We start from the raw sequence: 25335 nt of genomic DNA, 5'->3' as shown, positions 1-25335 counted from the left end.
CTGGCAGATTGACTATATCACACTGCCGACAACCCTCCAAGGCAAGCGCCATGTGCTTACCATGGCGGAAGCAACCACCGGGTGGCTGGAAACATGCACTGTGCCCCATGTCACTGCCCAGAACACTATCCTGGGCCTTGGGAAGCACATTTTGTGGTGACACGGCACCCCAGAGAGATTTGAGTCAGACAATGGGACTCATTTCCGGAACAACCTTATAGATACTTGGGCCAAAGAGCATGGCATTGAGTGGGTATATCACATCTCCTACCAGGCATCAGCCTCTGGGAAAATCGAACAGTACAATGGGCTGTTAAAAACTACACTGAGAGCAATGGGTGGGGGAACTTTCAAGCATTGGGATACACACTTACCAAAGGCCACCTGGTTGGTCAACACCAGAGGATCTGCCAACAGGACTGGCCCAGCCCAGTCAGAACTTTTACATATTGTAGAAGGGGACAAAGTTCCTGTGGTGCATATGAAGAATTTGCTGGGGAAGACAGTCTGGGTTATTTCTGCTTCAGGTAAAGGCAAACCCACTCGTGGGATTGCTTTTGCTCAGGGACCCGGATATACTTGGGTAACGCGGGAAGATGGGAAGTCCGATGTGTACCTTAAGGGAATTTGATTTTAGGGGAAAACAGCCAATGAACTCAATTGTATGCTGTTGCCTGCTATATAACACTTCTATAGCTCATCAGTTAGATGCCCATCTCTGCCACTTGGGGCTTTGAAAAGATATGTGGTGCCATGATTGTCAGCAGAGAATGAAGTCATGGGAAAAGCCAGCAGCAGCAGCGGGAGTCTCCCAGAACTGTCCTCAGGCCACCATTAACTGACCCAGACTTCCCTTCGATTGCCACTCCAAAGACTGAACTTTGATGAGACCAGACAAGCTGAGAGGTGTCATCAGCAGGCAACAATCCAACACTGCACACTGTCTCTCCTGCCTTGAAGACTCTTAAAACAGATGGAGCCTAACATCATGGACTGCATGATCTCAGTGAACTTTATGGGGATGGTTCAGGGTCTAAGGTGTATCTGTCTCTTTGTGTGCGTGTGTATATTTATTTATACATATATGTAAAGAGACAAAAAGTGATAGTATATTGAAAAATGTGAGACCTGAGTGTAACATGAATGGTATGGAATACGGGGTGGATACTGTCCTGGGATCAGCTGTAACAATTATTTTTCTCTTTCTTAGTATCTGGTGCAGTGCTGTGTTTCAGCTTTAGTCCGAGAACAACACTGGTAACACTGATGTTCTTAGTTGTTGCTAAGTGATGCTTACCCCAGTCAAGAACTTTTCAGTCTCATTCTCTACCAGTGAGGAGGGACACAAGAAGCCGGGAGGAAGCAGAGACAGGACACCTGACCCAGACTAGCCAAAGCAGTATTCCATACCACAGCACGTCATTCCCAGTAAAGAAACTGGGGGGTCACTCAGAAGGCCCAGATTGCTGCTTGGGTCAGGCTGGGTATCAGTCGGCAGGTGGTGAGCAATTGTACTGTGCATCACTTGCGTTTATTGTGTTGGGGTATTTTTCCCTTCCCTTTTTAGTTTTATATTCTCCCTCCTTGTTATTTCCTGTACCATTGTTATTATTGGTGGTAGCAGCAGTGATTTGTGTTATACCTTAGTTACTGGACTGTTCTTATCTCAACCCCTGGGAGTTATATTCTTTCGATTCTCCTCCCCATCCCTCCAGGAGCTGGGGGGAAGTAGAGAGGGAGTGAGCAAGCACCTGCATGGTTCTGAGTTATGGGTGGGGCTTAAACCATGACGAAACTCCACTAATTTATCAACTAAGTTGACAAAGTAACTATCAAAATTGAATTCCGAGATGCCTCCACAGTCCTCACACACATGCATATGCAAAGGGGCACAGGAAGTGTATTCCGTGGTTTGATAACAGGTTTTCCTGTTGGTGTGAGTGCTGCCTCCCTCCAGGCAGTTTTCCTAAATGCATACTAGTTTCTACAGTGACGTTCCACACCAACAGAAATTATATTTATGAGATAGTGGATTTGTAAGTTGTTCTTAGTACTACTATCAGAAGAATTCATTTATCTCCTGTTAGGCTCTACAGTCATTTTCATAGTCTTTAGCTATTTGCTTATGGCTATAAAATTTTATCTCACTTCATCTTTTATCTCACTTCACCTTTTGACAGTAATCCCTCTAGATTTACAGTTTATTGGTGGTTCAGGCACATCTGGCAAACCACATGGCAAATGCTCTTTCAAAGTCTATAACACTTTGGCATCCAAGCTTCTCACTGCAGTCACAGCTGTGGAACAGGAACCAGTAGGACTCCCATGGAACTGCACAGTAATGGAGGGGGAAATGTGGGGATATGTGAAAGATGCAATCCAGTTTAATCTCCGGACTGTAGGACTGGTAAAGACCACTAAGGATCATTCGGGGGAGATGTAAAACATGCAAGTTCAAGAGTTGAGTTTTAAACAATTTCTCAAATTATCAACAGGAGGAACATTATTTGTAAGTATCTGTTTCAGTACTTTGATATGATCCATACAGGAAAGGTCAGAACTACTACAGCTGGGACAAGAAACAAGGAACTCGTTCCCGTTCTTACTTATCAATGAAAGTTTTTTGTACTTTAGTCCATCTAAGAATGCATAAATACCTGCTGGCCTCATAACTACCTTTGCATTTCGTGACTAGCTCTAGGAAATAACAGTTATTGCTAGCAATATTTAACAGTATTCTTTGTGAAAGAATCCTTAAAATAAATAAATAAATAAATAACAACATACATACATAAAGGAAAAGGCACGTACCTGCAGGGTCAAAAGGCAGGATTTCTCCCAGCATCCCAAACACTCCATCAGTTTGGTCACGATTTGGCCACGTGTTGTTTCTAGGTCCTTGTGGTTTCTGTCCTAACATCTCTGACATCATATTGTCCATATAGCTGCTCACAAGACCCAAGCTGTACAAATCAGAGCTTAAATCTGAAAAACCAGGATTGTTCCACTGGTTTATATGAGACAATCCAGCTCCAACAGCTTGGGCTGGCTGCTGTGAAGAATTAGTTAGCCATTTGGCAGGTACACGTTGCTGTGGTCCAATAGGTTGAAGCAAGTGTTGGTAGTACTGCATTTGTTGCTGCTGCTGCTGCTTTTGTGACTGCTGCTGCTGTGACAAGCCTTGCTGCGAAGGATGCAGTGGTGTGTGAGAGACAGACTGTGGCTGCTGTTGTACTGTTCCTGATTTTTGTTCTGCTGCTGTAGATGATGCAGCAGAATTCCTTCTTTTCACCATTGGAGAAGTCTGCTGGGATTTGCCCATGTTAAAACCAGACAAGAAATCTATGACATCCTGCATTTCTTGGTCAGTTGGTAGATTCATGCCTTTGTCATCCTTGCCATCATCCGGCTTGAAGAAGTTGTCCCGTCTTTCAACTAAAAACCCATTCACTAGCTGGTTGTCTGTGCTTTGAACTGACTGCAGTGGATCTGCAGTCCTAGGAAAGTTACCGATGTTCAAGATGCTTTGTAACCTTGCATCTATGTTAGTGGGCATTTTAGCTTTCTCCTCTGAGTTGGAACTTATGAAGACATTTTTGGAAGGCGTACTGGGGATTGAGTAACTTCCAGTATTACTTGTACTGGTGCAGGAAGTTTTTTTTGTAAACCGTGAAGTCAGTTTTGAGAACGTCTTTTGCAGACCACCTGAAGATTTGCTTCCATTTCCGGATGGCATGTCAACTTGGTTCCCAAAGTCTGAGATTTCACGCTGTAGCTGGATCTGAATACAAGGCAAAGCTTGCTCCCTGCATCAAAAACACATATATCAAACCACTCATACAACTGAGTTAGTACTTCAGAGAAAAATGTGTATTTGGGGGTAGCTAGTGGAAGAAACAAAACCAAAGATTGCTGAGTTCATCAGTTATTTCTTATGGTAACAATGCAAATCACTAGTATTTGCAATAGCATTAACTACTTTCATTAAGAAATTTTAATTGTGCTTCAAGATGTAAATGGTGACTAATTAAATGAGAATTAAGTATTTTTGTAAGACAGAAACAAGTATTTTTGTACACTTGGACAAGCTGCTGGTTTGATTTCAAGAAGACTGCTGTATCTCTGTACGTACCCTCAAGGTACCTATGTAGACTACCAATTTTCTGCACTCAGTTTGACTACTGTTTTCACCTCCTGATGAACAGTATTAAATACATCAGTACAAATCTTTCAACAATGATGGCTTTGTTTAAACTAGGACACTAGAACATGAAAGCATAAGGCTCAGGAGGAGATATACCTTCCTTCCTTCCATCTGTGTATGTCAAACACAGCAGTGTAGAGCACATCTACTAGCCCCAAAGTCTTCTCTGGATCCAGACTCCTCTGTAGCAGAGACATCGTTGCTGGATCTTCTTTCAAACACCTGTAATCATTAAGTTTAACTTTAAAATTAAAATTTTAGGGTTTTTTTTACATTAGACAATTTTACCATACTAGTCAGATACTAAAAGGCCAATTGCTGCACTACAGAGGCGCAACTAATAAAAGCAGCAGCACAACATATGGATGCCTGAGGGTTCCTAAAGGCTATGCCTGCAGCCTCGGTTTCTTTCTACTGTTGAAGATACAGCTAATCTAACTATAAGAGCTGCATAACTTATTTTAAAATCATGATTAATGATTAGCTCTTCAGCTGAGCAGGCGTAAGTCGAGCACAGCGGAGTGCAGAGCCACTCTCACCGTGAGTCAGCAGGAGGAGCTCTTCCAGAGCACACAAAGCCTGGCTCAAGCTCTCCACATGATTTTAGTCCTTTCATAGTACAGCAATTTACATGAAGAGAACAAAGAAGAGCCAGTCTATAGAGGCATTAAAGATGTATTTGTATAAACAGACTATCAGTTGATTCGCACTTCTGGACATACCATTCGTACCACTAGTAACAGGCTCTCACTAAGGATTCAGATGAATGAACTGTGTTGTACTGAAATTCCTAACACAGGGAACTCCGAAGTAAGAGAGAAAGGAAGTGTTCTAAATCCAAATCATTGTTTCAAAAGGGAAGAAATCCTCACCTAAACTGCAGATTAATCCTACCCTTCTCCCCTAGGCAGTCAGCTAAACTGGCAAGGATAGAGCCTCTTGGACCACAGAGTTCTGATGTTCACAACAGTGCTTAAAGAACAGCCCAGTGAAGAAAGAGCTAAAGCTCTCATATTAAACTCATCTAATTCCTGGTCTTCCTGAGACAAGAGCTGTGAGGACCTCCTGGGAAGAAGCATAACAGGAATACTACTGGACTATTATTTTTTATTTTTTAAACCTTCATCATCAAGCTTTTACTTCTTCATAAGAACGTCTGAGTGCCCCAGCACTGCCCCTCTTCGTTGCCTCCGGAGGCAGCACAAGTAGAAAGACATCAAAAATACAACTGTCAGTCTGTCAGGAACTGTACTCAGTTCCAGATAAAGGAACTTCAGGAAGATATGCTATAATTGCCTAGTATTCTCTCTTCCACTTGTACTGCAATGTTTGCCCCTACATATTTCAGTCATAGCCAATAGTATAATCTGTAATACAGTTATTTTTATTTACCAAGTTGATGGAACTTGCACCACAATTCTGGATCCTTCTAAACTTATCTGAGGAGCATAAGCTTCTTTATTTTCAATCTGAGCTGTGTCCACAACCACCTAGCAAATAAAATGAAAATAGAAATGATTTTAAAAATTAGTTCAAGATACTTTATCACCACTGTAGTCAAGATGCAATAATCTCAGCTATGTGCCATGCTGTAGATGTAAAACATAACCAGATAAAAACAAATCACACAATTATTGTAAGTTTATTTCTATTTTAAAAAGTAAATTAAAAAAAGAGTTTGATACAGTAACCTGTATTTCAAGGACTTAATTATTCTCAATTACATACTATAGTTATGCATCACAACGTAGTTACCAACTACTTTACCTAAACAGCTGGTAGTCATCAGTGGCTTCACATAACAGCCCCTACATTTGAGAGGTTTGGCACTATTAGTACTTTAACAGCTTCCCAACACCTATTTATCAAAATATTTTAAATAATTAAACTGCAGTGCATGTTACGATATAGACAAGTAGTATAGACTCTGAAACTCTTCACACAGCTCACAATTTTTAAGAGCCCCTCTTCCCTTTTAAGGTTATAAAATCCCACACCAACATCTGTCTGTTCTATCTAATAGAACTGTACTATTATTAATTCCCTATTATATAAAGGGAAGAAAAGTGACTGTTCAATTTGTGGAATTCTGAGCCTTCTGTACGACATCATGAAGATATATGGAAGATAAAAGTCTTGAAAAAATCAACCTTCTGTCATGAACCTTTCTTTTTATGGAACAGAGGAGGAACAGGTTCACTTCAGCTTCATTTAAACTTTAAAACCAGTGACAGTAAGCTCCATATTTGGTTCGTGCTTTCTGTTTTTGTCCAGTCTGCACAGGTCGGCCTTTTTCATCATTTCCATAATCTCCTATTTTGGTCATGCTGAACCAGCAGCTTTTTGGCAGCCATCAGCAGTTCTTGCTCCAGTGACTAGCAGATTAGCTGTACCATTTATCCTTGAAATGGCTAAAGTCCTCTGGTATAAATAAGCCTCAAGGGATATTACTGGCTCTTCTGCAATCATCCTACACTGGTTCTGCTCCTAACTGGTTGTCTACTACTGGTTATGAAGAAATGTGAAGTATGAATAATGCTTAGAGTCTCTTTTCTTGCTTTGACAAAGCCATCCAGTGACACTTGAACATAATTACTTCCCACCTTTAAGGTACTTTAGCATAAGGCCTTAATTTTCCTTCAGTTGACTGTAAGCATTTGTGCAAGTTTATTCAGACTTGTAAAACATGTCTAAGCACAGTGACAAAGAGCCATGCTATTACCCACTCATAAAAATACCTCATTTAATAACAGGGCAGCTCCATTTCTTTTTCTCCCTGTATTTGTACCATCTTAATTTTAGGTAATTTGGTAATCTGCAATTCAGCTATATTGCAATTATCATTGGGGTAACAAGAGATTACCTTAGGAGTGATTGTTCTCAACTCCCAAGAAAAAATCCTGTCTGCACCTCAGACCTGTAAGTCAGAATTAAAATTCTGATTTAGCAGACATAAATCAGCTTCTGGTGCCTGGCAGTGCTCATGGTCTGAGCTTTGCTGGGGTGTCATCGTCTGTCTATCCCATCTCACTCTCCCCATTCTTTTTTTGCCTTTAAAAGTTTTACATCTCTCAACATTTGGTCAGAGTTACAACATCTGGGACTTAAACATTAACATTTAGGGCTTTGCAATGCATGTTTTTTGCACAGAAAGATGTACCAGCACAAAAAAAGATGGCCAGAGACTCAGTTAAACCTTCTCTTCATGACTCTGCATGATGCCAATTCAAAGTTCTATTTCTACTCATCCTCTGAGTTCATCAATTTTAATACACATCACTTATTAAAACATGGAGGTTTCTTCAGCTGACCCAAATCTGATACATTGCTAAGGTAAAAACTGCACTTAAACAGAAGCCTAAAATAACCAAGCAAACTAAGTCACATCTCATTGTGCTTTCCACTCTTAATGAGTTTGTTCTTAAAAGGCACATGGCAAGATAGACTAAAGATAGACTAAAGACTGTCAAGTAATGCTCTCTTTTAAATTTGGCATTTGAATGACAAATTTACACACAATTCTCAACTACTGCAGACAGCTTAGTTTCTAAAAGCTGTAAAGCAAAGGCTACATAACTCTGTCCCATGATTCACTTATCCGAGTTCTATACAAAATAAACACATTCTCCCTCCCCGCCTGGTGGGTGCTTAGAGGATAGCTTCCTGTGCATCAGACAGCTATTGTTCTTGATTTACAGGTGCTTCCTCTCTCATTTCCACCTAAAGAATGCTTTAGAGAGGCAAATCACAATTTCTCACCATTGCATGAGGCTACATAGAACCGTAACTGAACCTCATAAAAAATTACAGCACATAGTTTATAAAGAAAAACCTCAACCCTCATACCCTTCCAGACTGTAATAAATCAAAGTGAGAATGAACGAAAGAGAGAAGGCTGTCAAGTATTTCGTCATGCAGATAGCTCATTACTGTGTCTTTGAAGATAGAAACCTGCTACTTTCAGAATCTGAGGTTCATGCAAAAAGCTTTGGATGATTCAACCCAAGTAATATTCCATATATCAGCACTGTCATTTGGGAGAATGTCTAAGTTAAGTTTTATGCTGACGACTTTCTAAATGTTATGATAAAGCTGAAGAATATCACTGCTTTAATTACCAGCAGGTCTAACTAGTTATGTCTAGACTGGGGGACATCAAGACATTTTCAGAATCCTGAGTCCAAATGTGCCTCAGGCCACTCCCCAGATCTCATCAGGGCAGAACCTGGGTGTGCACAACACTGAAACCCCCTGGAAAGGAAATGACAGGAGGTGCAGCATTCTCCAAGGCATTCCTCATCTAGACACTTAGGAGCCAAAAACTCTTGAGTTACAGCACACTCCCACAGGGCTGCTGAGAAACAGTTCCTTTCTTAACCTCATTTCCCATCCCTTGCTGCTGGCTCCCAGCATCCTAGCATAAACAATGGTAGGTGAAGATACAATCCCACTTAACCATAGCATTCTTTTTAGTTCTTGTACTTCTAATAATAGGCTTTCCTTGAAAACATCTCAGTAGAAATTTGATCAATCCTACTATTCCACAATTGCTTTCTTTCCCTGAAAAGATACCACCTTCTTACGCCTCCCTGTAAAGCTTCCTTACACAGAGTGGTTAATGCACTACTATCTCCTGTCCTTGAATCCCTGTATCATAGTGAAGTCAGGATTGACAGCAGATGCACTGCTGTTGGATACTGGTTGTCTGTGCCTTTGATTTTAGGCCTTCTTTACATGAAAACACATTGAATTCCACTATGATTTGAACCTACTCCTCTAATAAATAATATCTAGTATCAAAGGAATGCTAAAGTAGAAACACCTGACAAATTCATAACTTACAATTTATCATTCACCGTTATTGAAGACCTTGTCAATAGTACCAAAACACGTGTGGCTTAATGAAGGAAGACAGGTCAAAGTCACATAATCAGCTGTGTGATTTGTTTGGAAAATGTGATATTTACTAAGGATGTAGCAATATGGATCCTTTCATCAGAAACTGCAATTAATTACAAAGTCCTGACGGCTTGCCATCACCTTAACAAATAATTCATATATGAATCAACAAGAAGCATTTAGGTTATTGTAAGTTAAAGACGGTTCAAAGAATACTTGATAGAAACGGTCATAGGCTATGGTGTACCTTGCATTTTCTTCCTATCAGATTGCATTCATGCCCCCATTTTGTCCACTCAAATGAAAACTCACATTAGTAAAAAAAAATCTGTGTCACGAATGACACCTTATTAAATGCAGAGATTGCAGTAATTAGTTAGGGGAGCACAAATGCATTTTCTTACAGAGTATGTTCCAAGCACCTATCTTGAGCAACTGTTTAAACACTCTGAAATCCAAGGGTTTTGTTTCTAAACACATATGTCATCACCAAGGTGTTTAATTGCTCTGGGCTCTTTTGGATATGTGAGGTAGCATTACGCGGGGCAGAGGACTTCCGGGTTTATGCCAGGCAGGAAACCCAGCTTCCATTCAAAGCAGAGAGGAAATGAAAAAAACCCACAGTTTTTAAACCTAATCTGAGAAAAGTGGGGAAGGAAAGGGGGAGGAAGGGTGTTTTTTTTTAACATGGTCATCCATAGATTTGAAAAATCTTTCTATTTCACTATGAATTAGAAGTTTCATTTTGTGTTCTATCTAGTAACAGAGAGTACAAAGTACACAGTACATTCTCCTGTTCCTATCAGCTACAGATGAACTTGCATTCTACAAGGATACACTTTGCTCATAAATCAAGTTAGCTGCAGCGTTAAAAATGGGGAAACACAAACTAAGACCCCGGAAATTAATTTCCAAACGCTTTAAAATACCCAGTTTCTCTTCAGGATGTAGCCTTTTTTTTGCTAAGCCTATTCATAGTCACTTACCAGTCCAGCTTGGCCAAACAACAATTGTACAGCAGTTTTGCAGGCTCCTCGCCAAGTGGAAGGGCAAACCTGATTTAGTACTTCAGTAACAGGAGAGTCATCCCGTGGTGTAAGTCCATTATGGCATCCAGCTTCCTTAATCAACTGCAGCATTGTGTGCTGAAAAAATAAACATTTTGTCGTATTAAATACACAATTCAGAAATGTTAACATCAATGCTTCCATACATATTAAGCATTATTATACATGCTTTTCAGACAACTGTAACATCTGCTACCTCTGAGCAGTCTTGTACAACTAGAAAAGCTCAACTGCAGAACAGAAATATACAAGATCATCTCTGCTATTGGGAACACCACACTCCTCCAAAATAATAGAACAGGTTTTTTTGCTTAACTTGCAGAACAGTTTAATTAAAAAGCACTGCAAAGACAACAGAAAAGCAGCATTTTAAGCATGAACTCTTTCAGGAACTAGGAACTGGGCTTATCCTAAAAAAAAAAAAAAAGTGAAAATGCTGATTCAAATTGCCCAAATTACTCCCGAATGGATATCTTTTCCATTCCTTCACACTGAAAATACAGTTAACTTCTCCACAATTTTCAATTATTTTTAGCAATTGGTTAAAGTTTGTGAGAAGACATTAAGAGGAGCTTTGTACAAATGCTTCAAGTATCTCTCTTAGCACTATGCTGGGCCAGACTTATTTTGGCACCTGAGAAGGTAAGTGCTGTCAAGTGCACCACCTGGTTGAGCCACCTGCAAGGGCTCACGTTCCCCTCCACTTCTTGATGCCTAACCCATCTACTTTCCCAAGGCTTCAGTGTCTCCTAGACTTCTCTGCTGCTCTCAGATAGAACTGAATTTTTCCAGGTGATTAAATGTCATCAGAAGCAGGCATGGACCTACAGTGTTATCAAGATCTTGTTTCTACAGGAAGTCAGGCTAAAAAAATGCACTTTTAAATACAAGTTTGGCACTGAACTTCTACTGCAGTTGTTCTCTGACGATTAAGGAATTCACTTTTTTTTTATACCGTTTATTCCGTTATTACCGTTTTCAGCTTCAGGTTTTCTGCTGCAGACTCATTAAAGGATATTCCTTTCAGAAAATGTGATCCTATCTGAACAGGTACAGTGGGCAGTTCACACTGAATGGGCTGAGGTGGAGTCTGTCTCCTTCCTGTTTGCTGGGCTTCAGCTTCACTGCAACAGCCCTGGAGTACAGAACAGATCCATTAGAAGAAATTAAGACATTAGAAAAATCTTAACATGAGTCCAATTTATTTGTTTGAAATAGTTGTTTTCAAGGTGAGGAGGGATGAACGAAAGACCAGGTTTAGCAGATCTTACCTGAAGACTTGCTTCAATAGCTTTTGGGTTCAAGTGAAAGCCAGCCTTCATTGCATATTCACAATGGCCTAAGCTCTCCAAAGCCACTTTGTAAGCCTGGCATTAAACAAAAAGTTGAGATAGCACAGGCATAACAGCAAGTAAGCAAGCAGTCATCACATCTGGATACATATATAAGAATTGTTACATGGAGCTACCCTACTCAGTTCTACAGCATACACACATTTACCATGTAAGATTCCAAAACTAATTCTCAAATACCTCATGGCTGCCTCTGGTACATATTTCTGCAGTAAGAGAGCCATTCCCTATTTCATTCCTTGGCCCACAGACTGTATGACATGCACATGAAAGCAGCAGTCTTTAAAAACTACCTGCAAAGCACTGTCAATTTTCATGTTTAGCTCTTTGAGCTGATGTTCAGGGATTGCCACAGTCTGTGAGCAGAAAAGCTGCTGAACTTCAATTCCTGCCAAACATCCATCACAGCCTCTTTCTCGGAGTCGAGATGTGGCCTGTCATGCAAAATAAAATATCCAGGGTAAAGAGGTTCAACATTAAACCAGGTCACACTTAATTAAATTTTAAAGAAGAGCAAAAAAAAAAAGCAAACAAACAAAACCCCACAGAGTTTAAAACTTTATAAAGGATTTGAGAAGCAGCACCTGGTGGGAAGGATCCAGAGGAGATTATTTATTACAATTAAATCTCTACTGCTACTTTGAAAGTACAGATCTCACATAATTTGTATGGCATATAGGTGCTGGCTAGCAACTTAATTCATTGTTTGCTGTTACTATTTCAGCTCCCTGTCAGGACTAAGGATCCTGTTACACAGGCCATATGATGACTGTCATTACCGGAGGAGAGACTTACAACTTCAACATAAAGGGTATTACTTGCCACAGAAAATACATTTAACCATGAGGACAAATACTCCTGTGTACACAGGATATATTTTATAAAATTGAGGTTGATTACTGTGGTGTGATTTGAGAAGAGCCACACAAGAGTAAGACCAACTGAGCACAGGAGGAGAACAGTTTTATGTAGTATGACTTTTAAAAATAAAAAATATGAAAAGCCACATATCTAGTTTTAGCTGTAAAATGATAAATGACTGAGCAGGGTAAAACAAAAAATACCCTGCTCACAACTGCATTTAAGGCCTTGGAAAAAGCTTATTTTTCAGACTACGAAGGAGTCTTGCTCTAAAGCAAGATGTTGAAATTGGAGATTTTTGGTGCTACAGCCAATGGTCATTGCTCACCTCATTGACACATACAGAATTACAGTGTTTTCCAAGTCAAAAATCTTAAAAAGGGAAAACAGTTTCAAGCTACTGACAAAACTTTTTGTCTTAAACTTTATTCTGAAATAACAGTGTATTCCCTGTCAAGGAAGCTGGTTTTATATGGAAATAATGGATTGCCTTCCTCCACAAAGTTAAAATTTGGAAATATTTCAGTATTTCAAATCTCCCTTCTATCAAAATGACTTGTATATTAGCCTGTCTAAATTATGAGAGAGCGCAGATTTTTCTTATGCTATCCTAAACCCCCCACAAATACTTCAGAGTAGTTATTTTAGGCAACCATAAAAACTGAGAAGTTTCTTCTATTTTTATTCTAGGAACTAGGAGGAATCTGTATTTTTCTCTTCTCCTCTCCATTCATGTTTAATGAAGGATTTGATTAGCGTAATGCTTGCATTAAACTCTATTTCGAAATACAGGTTTTATTAACAGAAATAGCTGAAGAGGGCTGTCAAGGAGGTACAAGGGAAAAGTTAAGGACTCAGATTCTGCAGACCCAAGTTTAATTTAAACCACATTTTAAATAAACTTGATAGCAATGGCAGGGCATTTCTACAAATTGTAAGAGTTTTAAGGAACTAAATATATTCAACATAAAAATAACTATTTTTAATGCAAAAGGAGTACAGCTATACCAGGATTAGACCTGTTACAATTATCTGTATTACACCTAAAGCACCCCAAAATCCTTATTTTATCCAATGAAATAAATTTATGCTGCAGTAAAAATTACAAACAATTCCTCTGCATTCATAGTTCTAAAAGAAACTTGTTTGCTTTCATATACCTTGCACATTCCAGGTTGATAAATGGAAACCTTGATAAGATTTCCAGTCAAGATGACTATAAAAAGCCTGGGTGTGCTGCCAAATTGGGCTTAAAAAGCACATGCTCCAAGTTACCTGAATTTAAGGAAAATGTGCATACAGTGTCTGAAGCCATTCTGATCTATCAGTCTGTGGACTTCAACAGCGCGACGGAAAGCAGAAAAGCTTTAGACATAAATTATTTTTCATTAGGTTTTCTGCTGTTTTTTTCAAACATTTTACCACTTCTGCCAAACCACACTTGAACGCTGTTAATTCATTACTAACAAAAAGCTGCTTCCACTGTGCACTCCTTATATACTCCCTATGTATCACAAAGAAAACTTTACACAGGGCAGAATGTATCAGCATGTAGGTAAAATAGCATATGGATATAATCAGCATATAGGTAAAACTAACTGCACCATGCTCCCCACTTCAAATGTAGGATGTCTTACAAATCAGAGACTTCCTTCCTTTATTAGGGCATCCAGCCTAAATTTAGGTTTCACTAAATGTAACTGCCATTTTACTAAATATAATGTAACTAGACGTCCATACCTCTGCTGCTCCTCTCCATGATCTTATTGCATCTTCTAGCTCATTTGTGGGGCTTATATTTGAGGTTCCGGCCCCACTAACATTCCTTCTCTCCTGGGCTACAGCTTCAGCAAAGCAAGAGTGTGCCACTGGCTGGATCTTCTGCAAAGCTTGTGACAGGAACTGAAAGTGGACCTGCATCACCGTCAAGAAACATCGCCCAAGTACCTGTGGGAGAAGAAACAAACCCTTTTCAAGAAAGCAGAGGATTTCACAGAAGTTTCTCTTCTTCTTTTGCTCGGTGTCTGGGGTACTCAGATCTTTTTTCTTGTGTTAAAGTAACACTTCAGGTCGGAAGTAATACTTGATATTTAACCATTTATTTAGAATAAGGTATTCAGCAAGCAAACACCGGTTTCTATGAATTAAGGGTGATCACACTGATCCCATGTAATTTTTCTGCACTCAAGTTACAGTTATTTGAAGAATGAAAAACTTGTTCAGTTACTTAGCAATACCGAGCACATGAAACAATCAGGGGAGTAGCATATTATCGCAAGGGCAAAGTCAACAGCAAAACCCACTTGCAAATAGACCTGACTGAATTTATGCTAAAAAACCCAAAGAAAAACAAAAGCCTGAATAATTTTAAACCAGTATCATTAAAATCAGAGAGGTTTAATCCAGGAGTTTATCTTCCAAGCCAAGCAATAACCAGCAATTAGCATGAAAACATTTTGCCACATAATGCAGTGACAACACAGTGCCATTTTTAGAACGTAACAGTGACTGCAGAATGCACAAAGTTGCAGCCCTGTCGCTCGCATCCTCTGACAGGAACTGCTAACGCTGGAACAAATCTTCTCTTCAGAATACTTCACTGAAATGGGTCATGGAGTACTCACTTGGAAAGCCCGAGGAAAAGTAGTGAAGCAAAGGGCTGCTGATGCCTCCCCATACTCACTGGCCTAAGGGCAGCACCAGCATTGTGCTGGGGAACAGGGTCCAACCTCTGCATCCCAGACCGCTGTCCCCTGCACGTTTCCATCCCCGTTTATCCCCGTCATACCAGTGCTAATCAGAATTATGACCAAAGACAAACATATGCCTCAGTTACTACAAACAAATCAGATCACACAACTTGACTATTTAGGAACAGCCACAACACATGGAAGACCAGACAAGAGTGCAGCCATCCAGCAAGACAACCTGGAAAGCAAAGCAGCACCAACAGGAGCACTTCATCTACCTTCAGGGTCACGCTCTTCTAAGCAAACCAAAGCTTACCACAAAACACAGCTACAATGCAGCAAAGAAGCAAGTATTTTCCGAATTATGGCAGAAAGTATTTAAAAGCTATTCAGAGTGTTTTTTTTCTTTTTTGTAGTTTGTCACAGTGGTTTAAAATGTATATTTGACTTTGACTGATTAAAAGAAGACTCGAATTCCATTTTAGGAATAAATCAGAAAATACATAGATAATGTACAAAGCCATTATGCCTTGGAGCAAATAAATCATCAGGCTTATTTTCAGCTACATTCTTCTGGAATAAAAATATTCCGACACAATGATCTTTCTGGCAAGACTCTGTAGTCACATGAACAGTTATATGCATTAACTATCTACTTCAGAAGAACCAGTGGTGGCAATGCTATTTTCCATTGCATCCGGACTCCTTTTGACATTCCATTCTGGTTCAATCACTTCCCTTCTTTGTAGAAGGCATGAAATTAAACATTTTTAGTATTTTGACTGACCTTTGAAAGGAGTTTGCCTTATTAAAAAAGCAGTCAGGAAATGATAAAATGAAAAAAACCCTCCAACTTTCCTGGCTACAAGGTTAGAAATATTTACGAGAAAACTAGCGATCTGAATATTTCTGTGTACGAAGAATGCAGCTCTCAGGGGAAAAAGAAACTAGGACTTATTACGAATTTCAAGCCGATTAAGTTTCAAAGAATATTTAAGGTACAGAGGTTAAAGTTTCCCCTGCCTGGGAATAATGCTCAAAATAAACAAATTATTTAGTTTTTTTAAGTGGTAGCACACAACATTCCTGGTATAATTTACAACGTTAAACAGTAAAGATAAATAGTAACATCTGCTTAACTGAACTCCTATTTTGTTAAAAAAATAATCTATTTCAGCCTTCCTCAGAAATGGGACAGGATGGTTTTAACTCCTTAAATAAAATCTAAGTGGCAGAGGATTTTTGCACTATTAAATGCTCAGTGCAGATGCCAAATTCACTCAGCTTTAAAGTGCACTTCTTGAGGGTTTTCTTCCGAAGAGCTGAAACTGTCTCAACTGGAGAAAGAATTCCAACTCCAGAGTTTAACAAATACAGCCAGTGTCGGCCAGCAGTTACCAAAGTGTGTAAAGCAATATACTAAATCTCTGTTGCAAAGCCGGCAGAACAGTATTAGCATATGGATGTGTCTTTTCCACAGATGGAGACACCGCCATCTCTTTTTGCAAGGTTATTTTTTCCTACTTTCCCATGCAGAACTGTTTAACTCTCCTACTTTAGACCACAGTAAGAACAAACTAAAAACCTAGAGACTAAGAGACTACACAGTAATCAAAGACAAAGTGAAATCATCACAGGTGTCAACTAATAACGTCTTGGTAGTGATGCGTTTTCTTAAGCCATTTCTTAGAATAATTTATATTGCACATACAGTGAGGTCTTCAGCTTGCAAGCTTTTTGTGCCAAGAAATACAGCTCTAGCATCTTGACTTCCTAACGTTACCAGGCAGGACAGCTACCTATCTCAGTAGGAAATAGCCTTACCTAAAGGAAATCTGTCTTACTGTTTAGACAGTTGGAAGCAATGGGACTTTTTGGGGAGGTCTCACTTCAGAATTCCTTGTCTCTGAAACAGGTGATGAGTTTAATCAAACTGGTTACCTACAAACCGGAGCATCAGGTAGAGATGCAGTGTTACATTAATCTGTCCTATACCATTCTCATAATGGGGGCACACAATCAACTTTGGGGTATTTTGCTGGACAAAGTGCACACATAAAATTGCCAGAATTCATTTCTAAACAGTAATGTTATGCAAATTCCCTGGCAAACAAATCTTACACAACAGGTTCTTTAAAAAAAGAACTCTGCCACTAATAAAGTTAACAAACAATCAGTGTCAGCCCTCCTTACTTATACAAATGCTGACCTGCAGTTCCAAGTACCATCTTACATAGCAGAATTTTTTATTTGGGGGGGCTATTTCCCTAAACAAACAAAACACTCAAAAAAACAAAACACCACAACACACTTTTCAGTGGTTTCCTACTACCTCCTTTTCCTTTAACAGAGTTCTTAACGGCTTGGGTAACGATAAGCCTGTGCGCAGCCCATCTACTCACTGAAGAGTCAGCTTAAAATAGCAACATAATGAAGCTAACAAGGAGGTATGACTCAAACTGGTGTACCAGATGATGAAATTGCACCCTTTCCCACATATTACTGAAAGTGGGCAGAATACTATTCATTTTTACTATGCAGCAGTGCCCTGCAGTTTGCAAGAGCGATCTCATGACCAAAACACCTCCAAGGGAAGACACAGTCCTGCTCATTAAAGAAGTGGTACCTACAAGACAAACTAGATTCCAGCAGAATTACAGCTATGGTATTAGCACGCATGGGCAACCCAACAGACTCATTTCTGCTAACAGTCAACCAGCAGTGATAATCTGATATTGACAGCTACTAAAATGGTAACTATGATTTAGCAAAACAGCATTTCACTGTTAAGCATTTTAAAAATAAAAAGCCATTAAAATGTAATACAAAGCATTTCTAAAGACAATGATAACAGATCTGAGAGCAGACCATGAAACTGCAGAGCAAGACAAGGGGACAACAGCACTGCAGCAAGCCATAGCATTTTCTACTGATTTGAAGCAGCTTTTTGCTACTGACAGTTTCTCAACCTGGGGAAGTCTGAAGCCAATCCCTGCAAATAACAGCAAAGATAATAATAATTTTTTAAAATGTATTTAAAATTGTGCTCAACAATGTTTGCTAAGGACAGCCTACGTTTTGTATTTACTTAGACATTTTTGTCCCACAAGCTTCTTGATCAAAAATCTTCATTTACTATACAGATAAAAGCCAAAAAAATATAACTCTGTTTAGTACAAAGACAAGTATCCAAGTAAACATCCTGTCCCCAAGGCTGTTCCCTTTTGTTTGGGAAGGCAGCATATACATCTCTGTCATTACTACCACTTCTAAGACAACACACAAACTCCATGTAGCTAAACCAAGATTCATTCTTCACATTTTGCAGTACTGCGGCTGCTGCAAAACTTCACAGAAGATGAGGAAATACACAAACTTTTTTCCAGTTTTAATTTCCCCCCTCCCCCCCTGGATTTCCTTTAGCACTTTTATTAACAGGAGTGCAGTTTTACTGCAGTCTTACAGCTTACAACAGAGCTGGAAAACTTAACACAAAATGCACTCTTTTTCCCCTTGATTTCCAAACTGTTTCTCACCCATATAAACACAAAACACCTGAGAATTCGAAGTTTTTTGAAAGACGAAATGAAAGGCAGAAAACAAAACTCAGCATTTGCATTTCTGAAATTAAGAAACCTTGGAAAACTCCATCTGTTACCAATACTTTGATCAAGAGAAGTCATCTTCTTGCACATCCTGGCAGACAGCTCTGAACTAACAAGCTTTGTTCTGCTAAAAACCAGTAAATGAATTAAAACCCTCATCCACTGCTACTACAGTCCAGGCTGCACCACCTTTTTTGTAGTCCAAATCCAAGTGTGTTCATCAAAACCTGAAGTCTTCTTGATACTGCCTGTCCTGCGGGCTAAAGCCCACCACACTAGATAAAAATATGTGGCACTACAAGAAAGCTATAGCTCTCTGCTAAATTTCTAAAGACACACCTGCTCTGCTTATTTTTTCTCATTCTTCCTCAAGACATACTGGCGCTGATGAGGCAGGCTTAGGAAAAGTGTGTCTCCCTTAGCTGGGCTCACTCATAGAAAAAGCTTTGTTCTCATGTCCTCCTCAGGAATTTGCGGTTCTGTCCTCTCACCCTACCAGGAAGTACAACTCAGCTCCCACTGTTTCTGTAATACCAGACTCAATCCCTCAAATAAGAGGGTCTTGAGTACCTCTTCACAGGATATCACTGAGCTGCCATTCAGACATTCAACCATCACTCAACTCTCTCTCAGTGCTGTAAGTTCTTTCACTACAGAAGCTACAAAAGCAACTTCAGATACTACTTTATTTCCCCCTCGTATTTCCTAAGGAAACAATTACACTGGCTGTCACACTCTTTTGCCCTCAGTTTCCCTCGTCAGTGAACTCTGATGAAATCAGGCAAGCCCTTCATGTTTTTCTGTTTCCACTGTGAACTTTTTAATCCTGGTGGTAGTTTCAAAAAATGTTGAAGTACCTACAGATACGGGGAAAAAAATCCTAAGCCACACTTTCTTAAATTAAAATTTCAGCATAAATAGCTCAGTCTTCAAATCACAGAAACACAGAGTAGGAGAGGCTCTCGAAGGTCACCCTACTGTCCCAAGCAAGGAGCAATTTCACCTGGGTTAGTTTTGCTAGATGCAGGTTTAACCTGTTCTGTAAATTATGCATGATGCAGGCTCCTTACCCTTTGTACCAATACACATCAGTGCTTCACTAACACTACAAAGTATTTCCACAGAATCTAATATGAATCTTGCCTTCAGAAATTTAAATTCATTACTTCTTGCTCCACCTTAAGTGGACATGAACAACAAAACAATACCACGTCTTCTTGCAGCTTCTTACATACCTAAACAATTCTGATTTTCCTTGTTATGTCTTCTCTTCTGTAGGGTCAGTCCTTTCAATTTGTCCTCTGAAGTCCTATTTCCTGGATGTCTGACTGCTCTTGTTATTCTCTGGTGCCTCTCCAGTTGCTATTTCTCTACCTACCACAACAGTGGTACGTGGGGGCACTGCTGTGTTTAAGGCCATAATAACCAGTGAAGAGAGTTGAATGCTTCTTTCATGGTTCTTGCAGGTTACAGTCATGTTAAATGCATGACAACTGCCTCTTTGCACAATATCAACAACACTGATTTATTATTTGCAACCACACAATACTGACTCCTACTCAACATATGACTACCATAAACCATAGAACAGTTCTTCAGAATGGCTTCCCAGGGGACTTCACTTCTGAGGCTGAAAATGTCTTTTTAAACATTGTAACATTACATTTCCCCTCTGAATTCTAACCCAAACTGAAAACTCGTTTGTTCAATTTAAGATTATTTTTAATTCAGCAGGTCTTCCAGCATACTTGTATCATATGCTTTCCAAGTCATCTACAAACTTAAATATAGTCTCTATACTGACCTGCCAAGGTCCATTTTGACAGTGAGCACCGGTAACTGCTTCCTGGGAACAATCACCCAACTAGCTTGCCCATATACTTAAGTCATCTAAACCACACTCCCTGGTTGATTTATAAAACCACCATTTGAGTCAGTGTCAAAACCTTAAATTTTGCTGGTTCTAAAGCAAAACAAGAACATAATACTTGCCTCACTACTCAAAAATTCCTGTGAATCTTGAGGTTTTGTTTTTTTTTAAAAGCTATATGCAAGATGCAGAGCCTTCCAATAGCTAAAAGGGGCTTACAAGAACACTGGAGTGGGACTTGTTACAAGGAACTGTAGTGACAGGACAAGAGGGAACGGCTTTAAGCTGCTGAGGGGTGATTTAGATTAGACATTAGGCAGAAGTTCTTCCCTGTGAGGGTGCTGAGGTGCTGGCACAGGTTACTCAGAGAAGCTGTGGTTGTCCCATCCCTGGCAGTGTTCAAGGCCAGGTTGCAAGGCCCTTGGAGCAACCTGGTCTAGTGGAAAGTGTACCTTCCCATGACAGGGGGTTGGAACCAGATGAGCTTTAAGGGCCCTTCCAATTCAAACCAGTCTGGGATTCTATGGTAAAAGTACAATGACAAATGATCAATTTCTACAAGATATGCCCAAAACCAGAACCAAGCAATCCAGCTGGCTTTGCCTGCATTCTCTTTATGTTTGTTCCTACCACAGAGCTGCCTGTTGAGAAGAGCATGGCAGGTACACGTTGCTCAGGAATATGGGTTAGGTAAAGCAGGGACTAAAGCAAATTTCTCTACCTTTGCTTTAAGCTGGTAGGACACACAGCCAACTTAAGCAAACAATGGTTTGCTTTGCTGGTGAACTCCCTGCTGAAGAAGCACTCTCCATGCAGCATGTGGGGCAGGGTCTGAATTAGTACCTAGAACTGCTTGACTGGGTTATAAAAGCAGTATACAGATACTATAGCTAAAAATAGTGATATTAGATTGCCTTCAAAAATACCACTCCACAGAAGACAACAAATATATAGCAAATCTTAATTCACTCTATACTAAGTATACAACATTGAAACCAGCCATATTTCTTACTAAAATTGTGTACTACAAATAATATTCTACTTAACTACTTCACCCATAAAAGTTGTGCAGTTACAGAAAGCAGATATATGCTGTGTATATAACATTTATCCTTACAAAGTTACCTGAAATCTACATAAAAAATAGGAGAACTCAAAAGTCAGTTTTCCACTCAAGATGAAATTCTGTAGGAATAACTTTGCAACAACTGCTGTAAAGAAATACGTCAAAACATGAGGAACTACTTAAACCACCAGGAATTCATCTGTGACTGTCACTTAACACTGCTTGTTATGTAGTGAAGACATTTACTACAGGAGAAGTACCCAGAAAGGCACAATGAGAGTTGGGGATCCTCTTTTAACTTCAGACTCTCCGAATTCTGGCTGTTGGGCACTCGCTGCCAGTGTATGGAAATTATAGCAAAGTCAGGACAAATTTTTTTACAACACAAAATGTCAAATGTCTCAGTCTAGCATGGTATTTTTCTTCTAAGCATAACAGCTCAACAATACAAAAATATTTCGAAGACTGATAAAACATGATTTCACACCAATTTCAACCACTAGTCACGTAATATGCAGTTTTACACAAACACTGATGACAATACGCCACTCCCAGCATTCAGATTTCCTCTTAGAATAGATAATACTAAGGAAAGTATAGGTTGATTTAGAATATGATGGCTTAATACCATTAGAAATATTAGCTAACATAAAACAGAAGATTGTTTAAAACTTCTATCTAGCTGATCTGGAGGAGCAGGGTGCTGGTTTGGTTGGTTGGGGTTTTTTGTTCTTGTTTTGCATTATCATTTTTAAACTAAGCATAGTTGCCCCCAAGAATAAAGAGGCTGTTGGATTCCTGGTTTTAAGATTAAATCATATAGAAGATTACCATTTAGAAATTTATAGGTGATACAATATAATTGTACCTCGTGTTCCTTATTTCATGAAATCTTTACAGTTCAAGTTCTTATGCAGAAATATCTATTAAATACCTAATTCAACATAGCTGGAAGTTAGGCACTACAAATGATTTATTACTTTCAAGAAAATACAGGAAATAAAGAGTTTCTCTTTTTACCAGCACAGTCCACAAATACAAAGCAAAGCAGAAGGAACTTTTGGTGTAGAAGTGATTTTGCAGAGATGTCCAACTAAGAAGGAATGATACAAATTCACACGCAAAAAAGTACCCCCAAGGTAACTTACCTCAATGTCTTGTAGGCTGAACTCTTTTTGATCTTTAAAGTTTGCAGCTCCTGCACTCAGTTCCATCAGCATTTTTGCTATTTCTGGTTTTATTGCTGCTGTGAGTCGACTCGCTGCTTCCATGACATGTTCCTGCACGTCTTTCAGTTGCATAGCTGCCTTAGAATAGTGCGAGTTCCTAAATACACTGCTGAAAAGGTCTGTAAGGAAAGTGCTTGTACGGCAAAACACATTGAGCGCATCCAGGTATTTGGAAATTCCCTGCTGGATGTCTGCAATCGGAGTCGTATGGGACACAGGGTGGCTGCAGCTGCCTGCAGTAGCTGAGGAGACCAAGGGGGATGCTGGGGATGTAGATGCCAGCGGTGCGCTCAGCGTCCTGCCTAGCTCAGGCATTTGATACTGCTGGTGTTGCTGCACTTTTTGCTTGGACCCGCCAAGCAAAAAGCGCCGCTTATAGTCCATTTTGCTTTCTTGTGCACTACAGCAATACATAAGTGAGTGCTTGTCCAAAGATTCCTTGAATTAACAATCACTTGTCAAATTCCTTCCCCAAATATATAGTTACGTACAGTAACAGTGGAGGACTGTGTACATAGGTTTCACAAAAGGCATTTCAAAAAGGCAAGCGTCCGTGTAATCTGTATCAGCAGTGAGAAAGGCAGCAGATTTGCTGACTTTGTATTTTCAGTGTTCAGTGCAGCCCTGCTGCAGTTAAAACTGTAGTCAAAAAGCAAGCCGATGTATCTTAATAATGCTCTGTCTCCTGTTTGGTTTTCCACTCTGCACACAGAAAAGCAATGCTGAAGCAGAGAAGCTACCACCTACAATTTCTTCATGAGCATATTGTCATCACTTGCTGTTAAGTTTACAGACGTTATTTTTGTCAATGCAAATAAGTTTTAGAAGCAATAGCTTAATACAATTTTCCTGTTAGTAATATCAGGGAAAGTGGAGCAAACCACCGATCAACAGCGATTCTAAAAGCAGTGCAGAGGCTCCCTCCTTGAAAAAACAAATCCTTACGTCAGCAGATCAAGTATCTTCAAACATCTCGACAGATCCAGTCTGCCAAATTGATTTACTTGTGGTGTCTCTTATTAATACTGGAGGGGAAAAAAAATTAATAATCTGGACTGTTTACAGAAGACTTTGCAAGTGTAAGCTATTAAAAATTAGAGTGTTTATTATTGCAAGCCTTCTTTCCCTTTGTTTGTTGAGGTAGTTGTTTCCGTTGTAACATTAAGAAGTGGTGCTTCCAGACTGCATTTGCCCTCAGTTGGAGACTCAGAACAAAAATGCACAAATGTATTTGTAAGGCCTCTAGGTCATTTCCTGTAAAGGGGAAAAAAAAAAAAAAAAATAAGAAGAGGTTTAAATGTTATGGAGCAACAAGAAGGTTTAAGATTAACTCCTGCAGTGTCCTGGTATGACTCTCTATGCATACTATGTCAACTACACGCAACACCAAAAGGGAGGGAGAGTTGTGCTGAGTCTAAAAGGCAGTTGCACATTGATGTCATCCTGCTAAACTCAACCTGATGAATATTTTCTTATTTATCCCTCCCATTCTGGACTGCCAAACTTAAGGCTAATAACTTAAGACTGTCAAACTTGAGACTATTAGCTATAAAGCTAATCCCCAGTGCAACCCTTATACAGTTAAGAACAATGGAAGGCTATTAATGCAGAGCACAGGGGGAGCTGATCACATTTTCTAATCTCATCCTTTCTAAATAATTAAAGAGTGAAGTCAATTAAACCTTTTTTCATGCAGCATAGTTTATTGCATAAATCCGATGCTCACATCCACTTTAATAATTTAGTAAATCAACAGATACAGGTCCTTAATTTTTTTTCTCAGTACAACATCTATCATACCAAGATATTACATGAGGCAGACCTGCCTAGCAGATTGGCCTAAATAACACTCTCACTCAGATATAAAGTAGGAAGGAAATGCTGCCCTGCTCCTACTAGCATACTGATGGTGCAGCTAAAGAGCCAACAGTGTTTTCTTGAAGGTATTCGTAGGAAGGTGAACAGAGCCTGACCAGTGAAGAAAGGGTTAGTTTACAGCAGGAGACATTCAAGGGCAGGCTGGAGGAACTGGAGCTTCTGGAAAATGGCATGAAGATTTTTACGCCCTTCCCCTTAGCCAAACACAGGTCTTAACTGGACAGGGTTTGGCATCTCATGATCCTGTTTACAGGTTGGAGTTATACACCCGTACACTGGTCGGAGTTATCCTAGAAGCTCATCTATGTGTCCTTATATAAACATTTTATATAAACATACAATATATTTATACACACATCCGACAAGATTTTTTTTAAATGTCTATGAGTTTATACCTTGTTACTTAATCCCACCACCATTATCTGCCTTTCTTCATTGACCTCATTACCTCTTGTCCCACCAGCTAGGTTCGGACAGCAAACCCCATACAGGTAGCCTTAGCTTCCCTACAGCATTCCTTGCTTTGAGAGAGGAACGTTCTATTCCTTCAGACTGCAAAAGATACTGATTAACAATGTCAGGTCATTACTAAAAGGAAAGTATAATGTAGAGAA

General features: G+C 39.5%; 1 protein-coding gene across 5 annotated transcripts in view; it reads right to left on the bottom strand.

Moving 5' to 3' along the window:
* GARRE1 (granule associated Rac and RHOG effector 1) overlaps positions 1–25335 on the bottom strand; it is a 63207-nt gene that overhangs the window by 7582 nt on the left and 30290 nt on the right. For all 5 annotated transcript variants that reach the window (XM_061458499.1, XM_061458498.1, XM_061458496.1 and 2 more), the window contains exons 2-10: positions 22763–24097; positions 14124–14330; positions 11816–11956; positions 11442–11537; positions 11144–11305; positions 10090–10248; positions 5597–5694; positions 4301–4426; positions 2812–3806 (exon numbers count right to left, since the gene is read on the bottom strand). In XM_061458499.1, coding sequence (XP_061314483.1) covers positions 2812–3806; positions 4301–4426; positions 5597–5694; positions 10090–10248; positions 11144–11305; positions 11442–11537; positions 11816–11956; positions 14124–14330; positions 22763–23257 — 2479 coding nt within the window. In that variant the 5' untranslated portion in view covers positions 23258–24097. The remainder of the gene's footprint in view (positions 1–2811; positions 3807–4300; positions 4427–5596; positions 5695–10089; positions 10249–11143; positions 11306–11441; positions 11538–11815; positions 11957–14123; positions 14331–22762; positions 24098–25335) is intronic.

This window comes from Pezoporus flaviventris, unplaced genomic scaffold (assembly GCF_033815535.1).
Source record: "Pezoporus flaviventris isolate CSIRO_AGI_PZ_B2104156 unplaced genomic scaffold, CSIRO_AGI_Pfla_v1 ptg000027l, whole genome shotgun sequence".
Lineage (NCBI taxonomy): Eukaryota > Metazoa > Chordata > Aves > Psittaciformes > Psittacidae > Pezoporus > Pezoporus flaviventris.
Note: the sequence above shows the minus strand (reverse complement) of the source record. Positions and strands in the feature narration are given on the sequence as shown.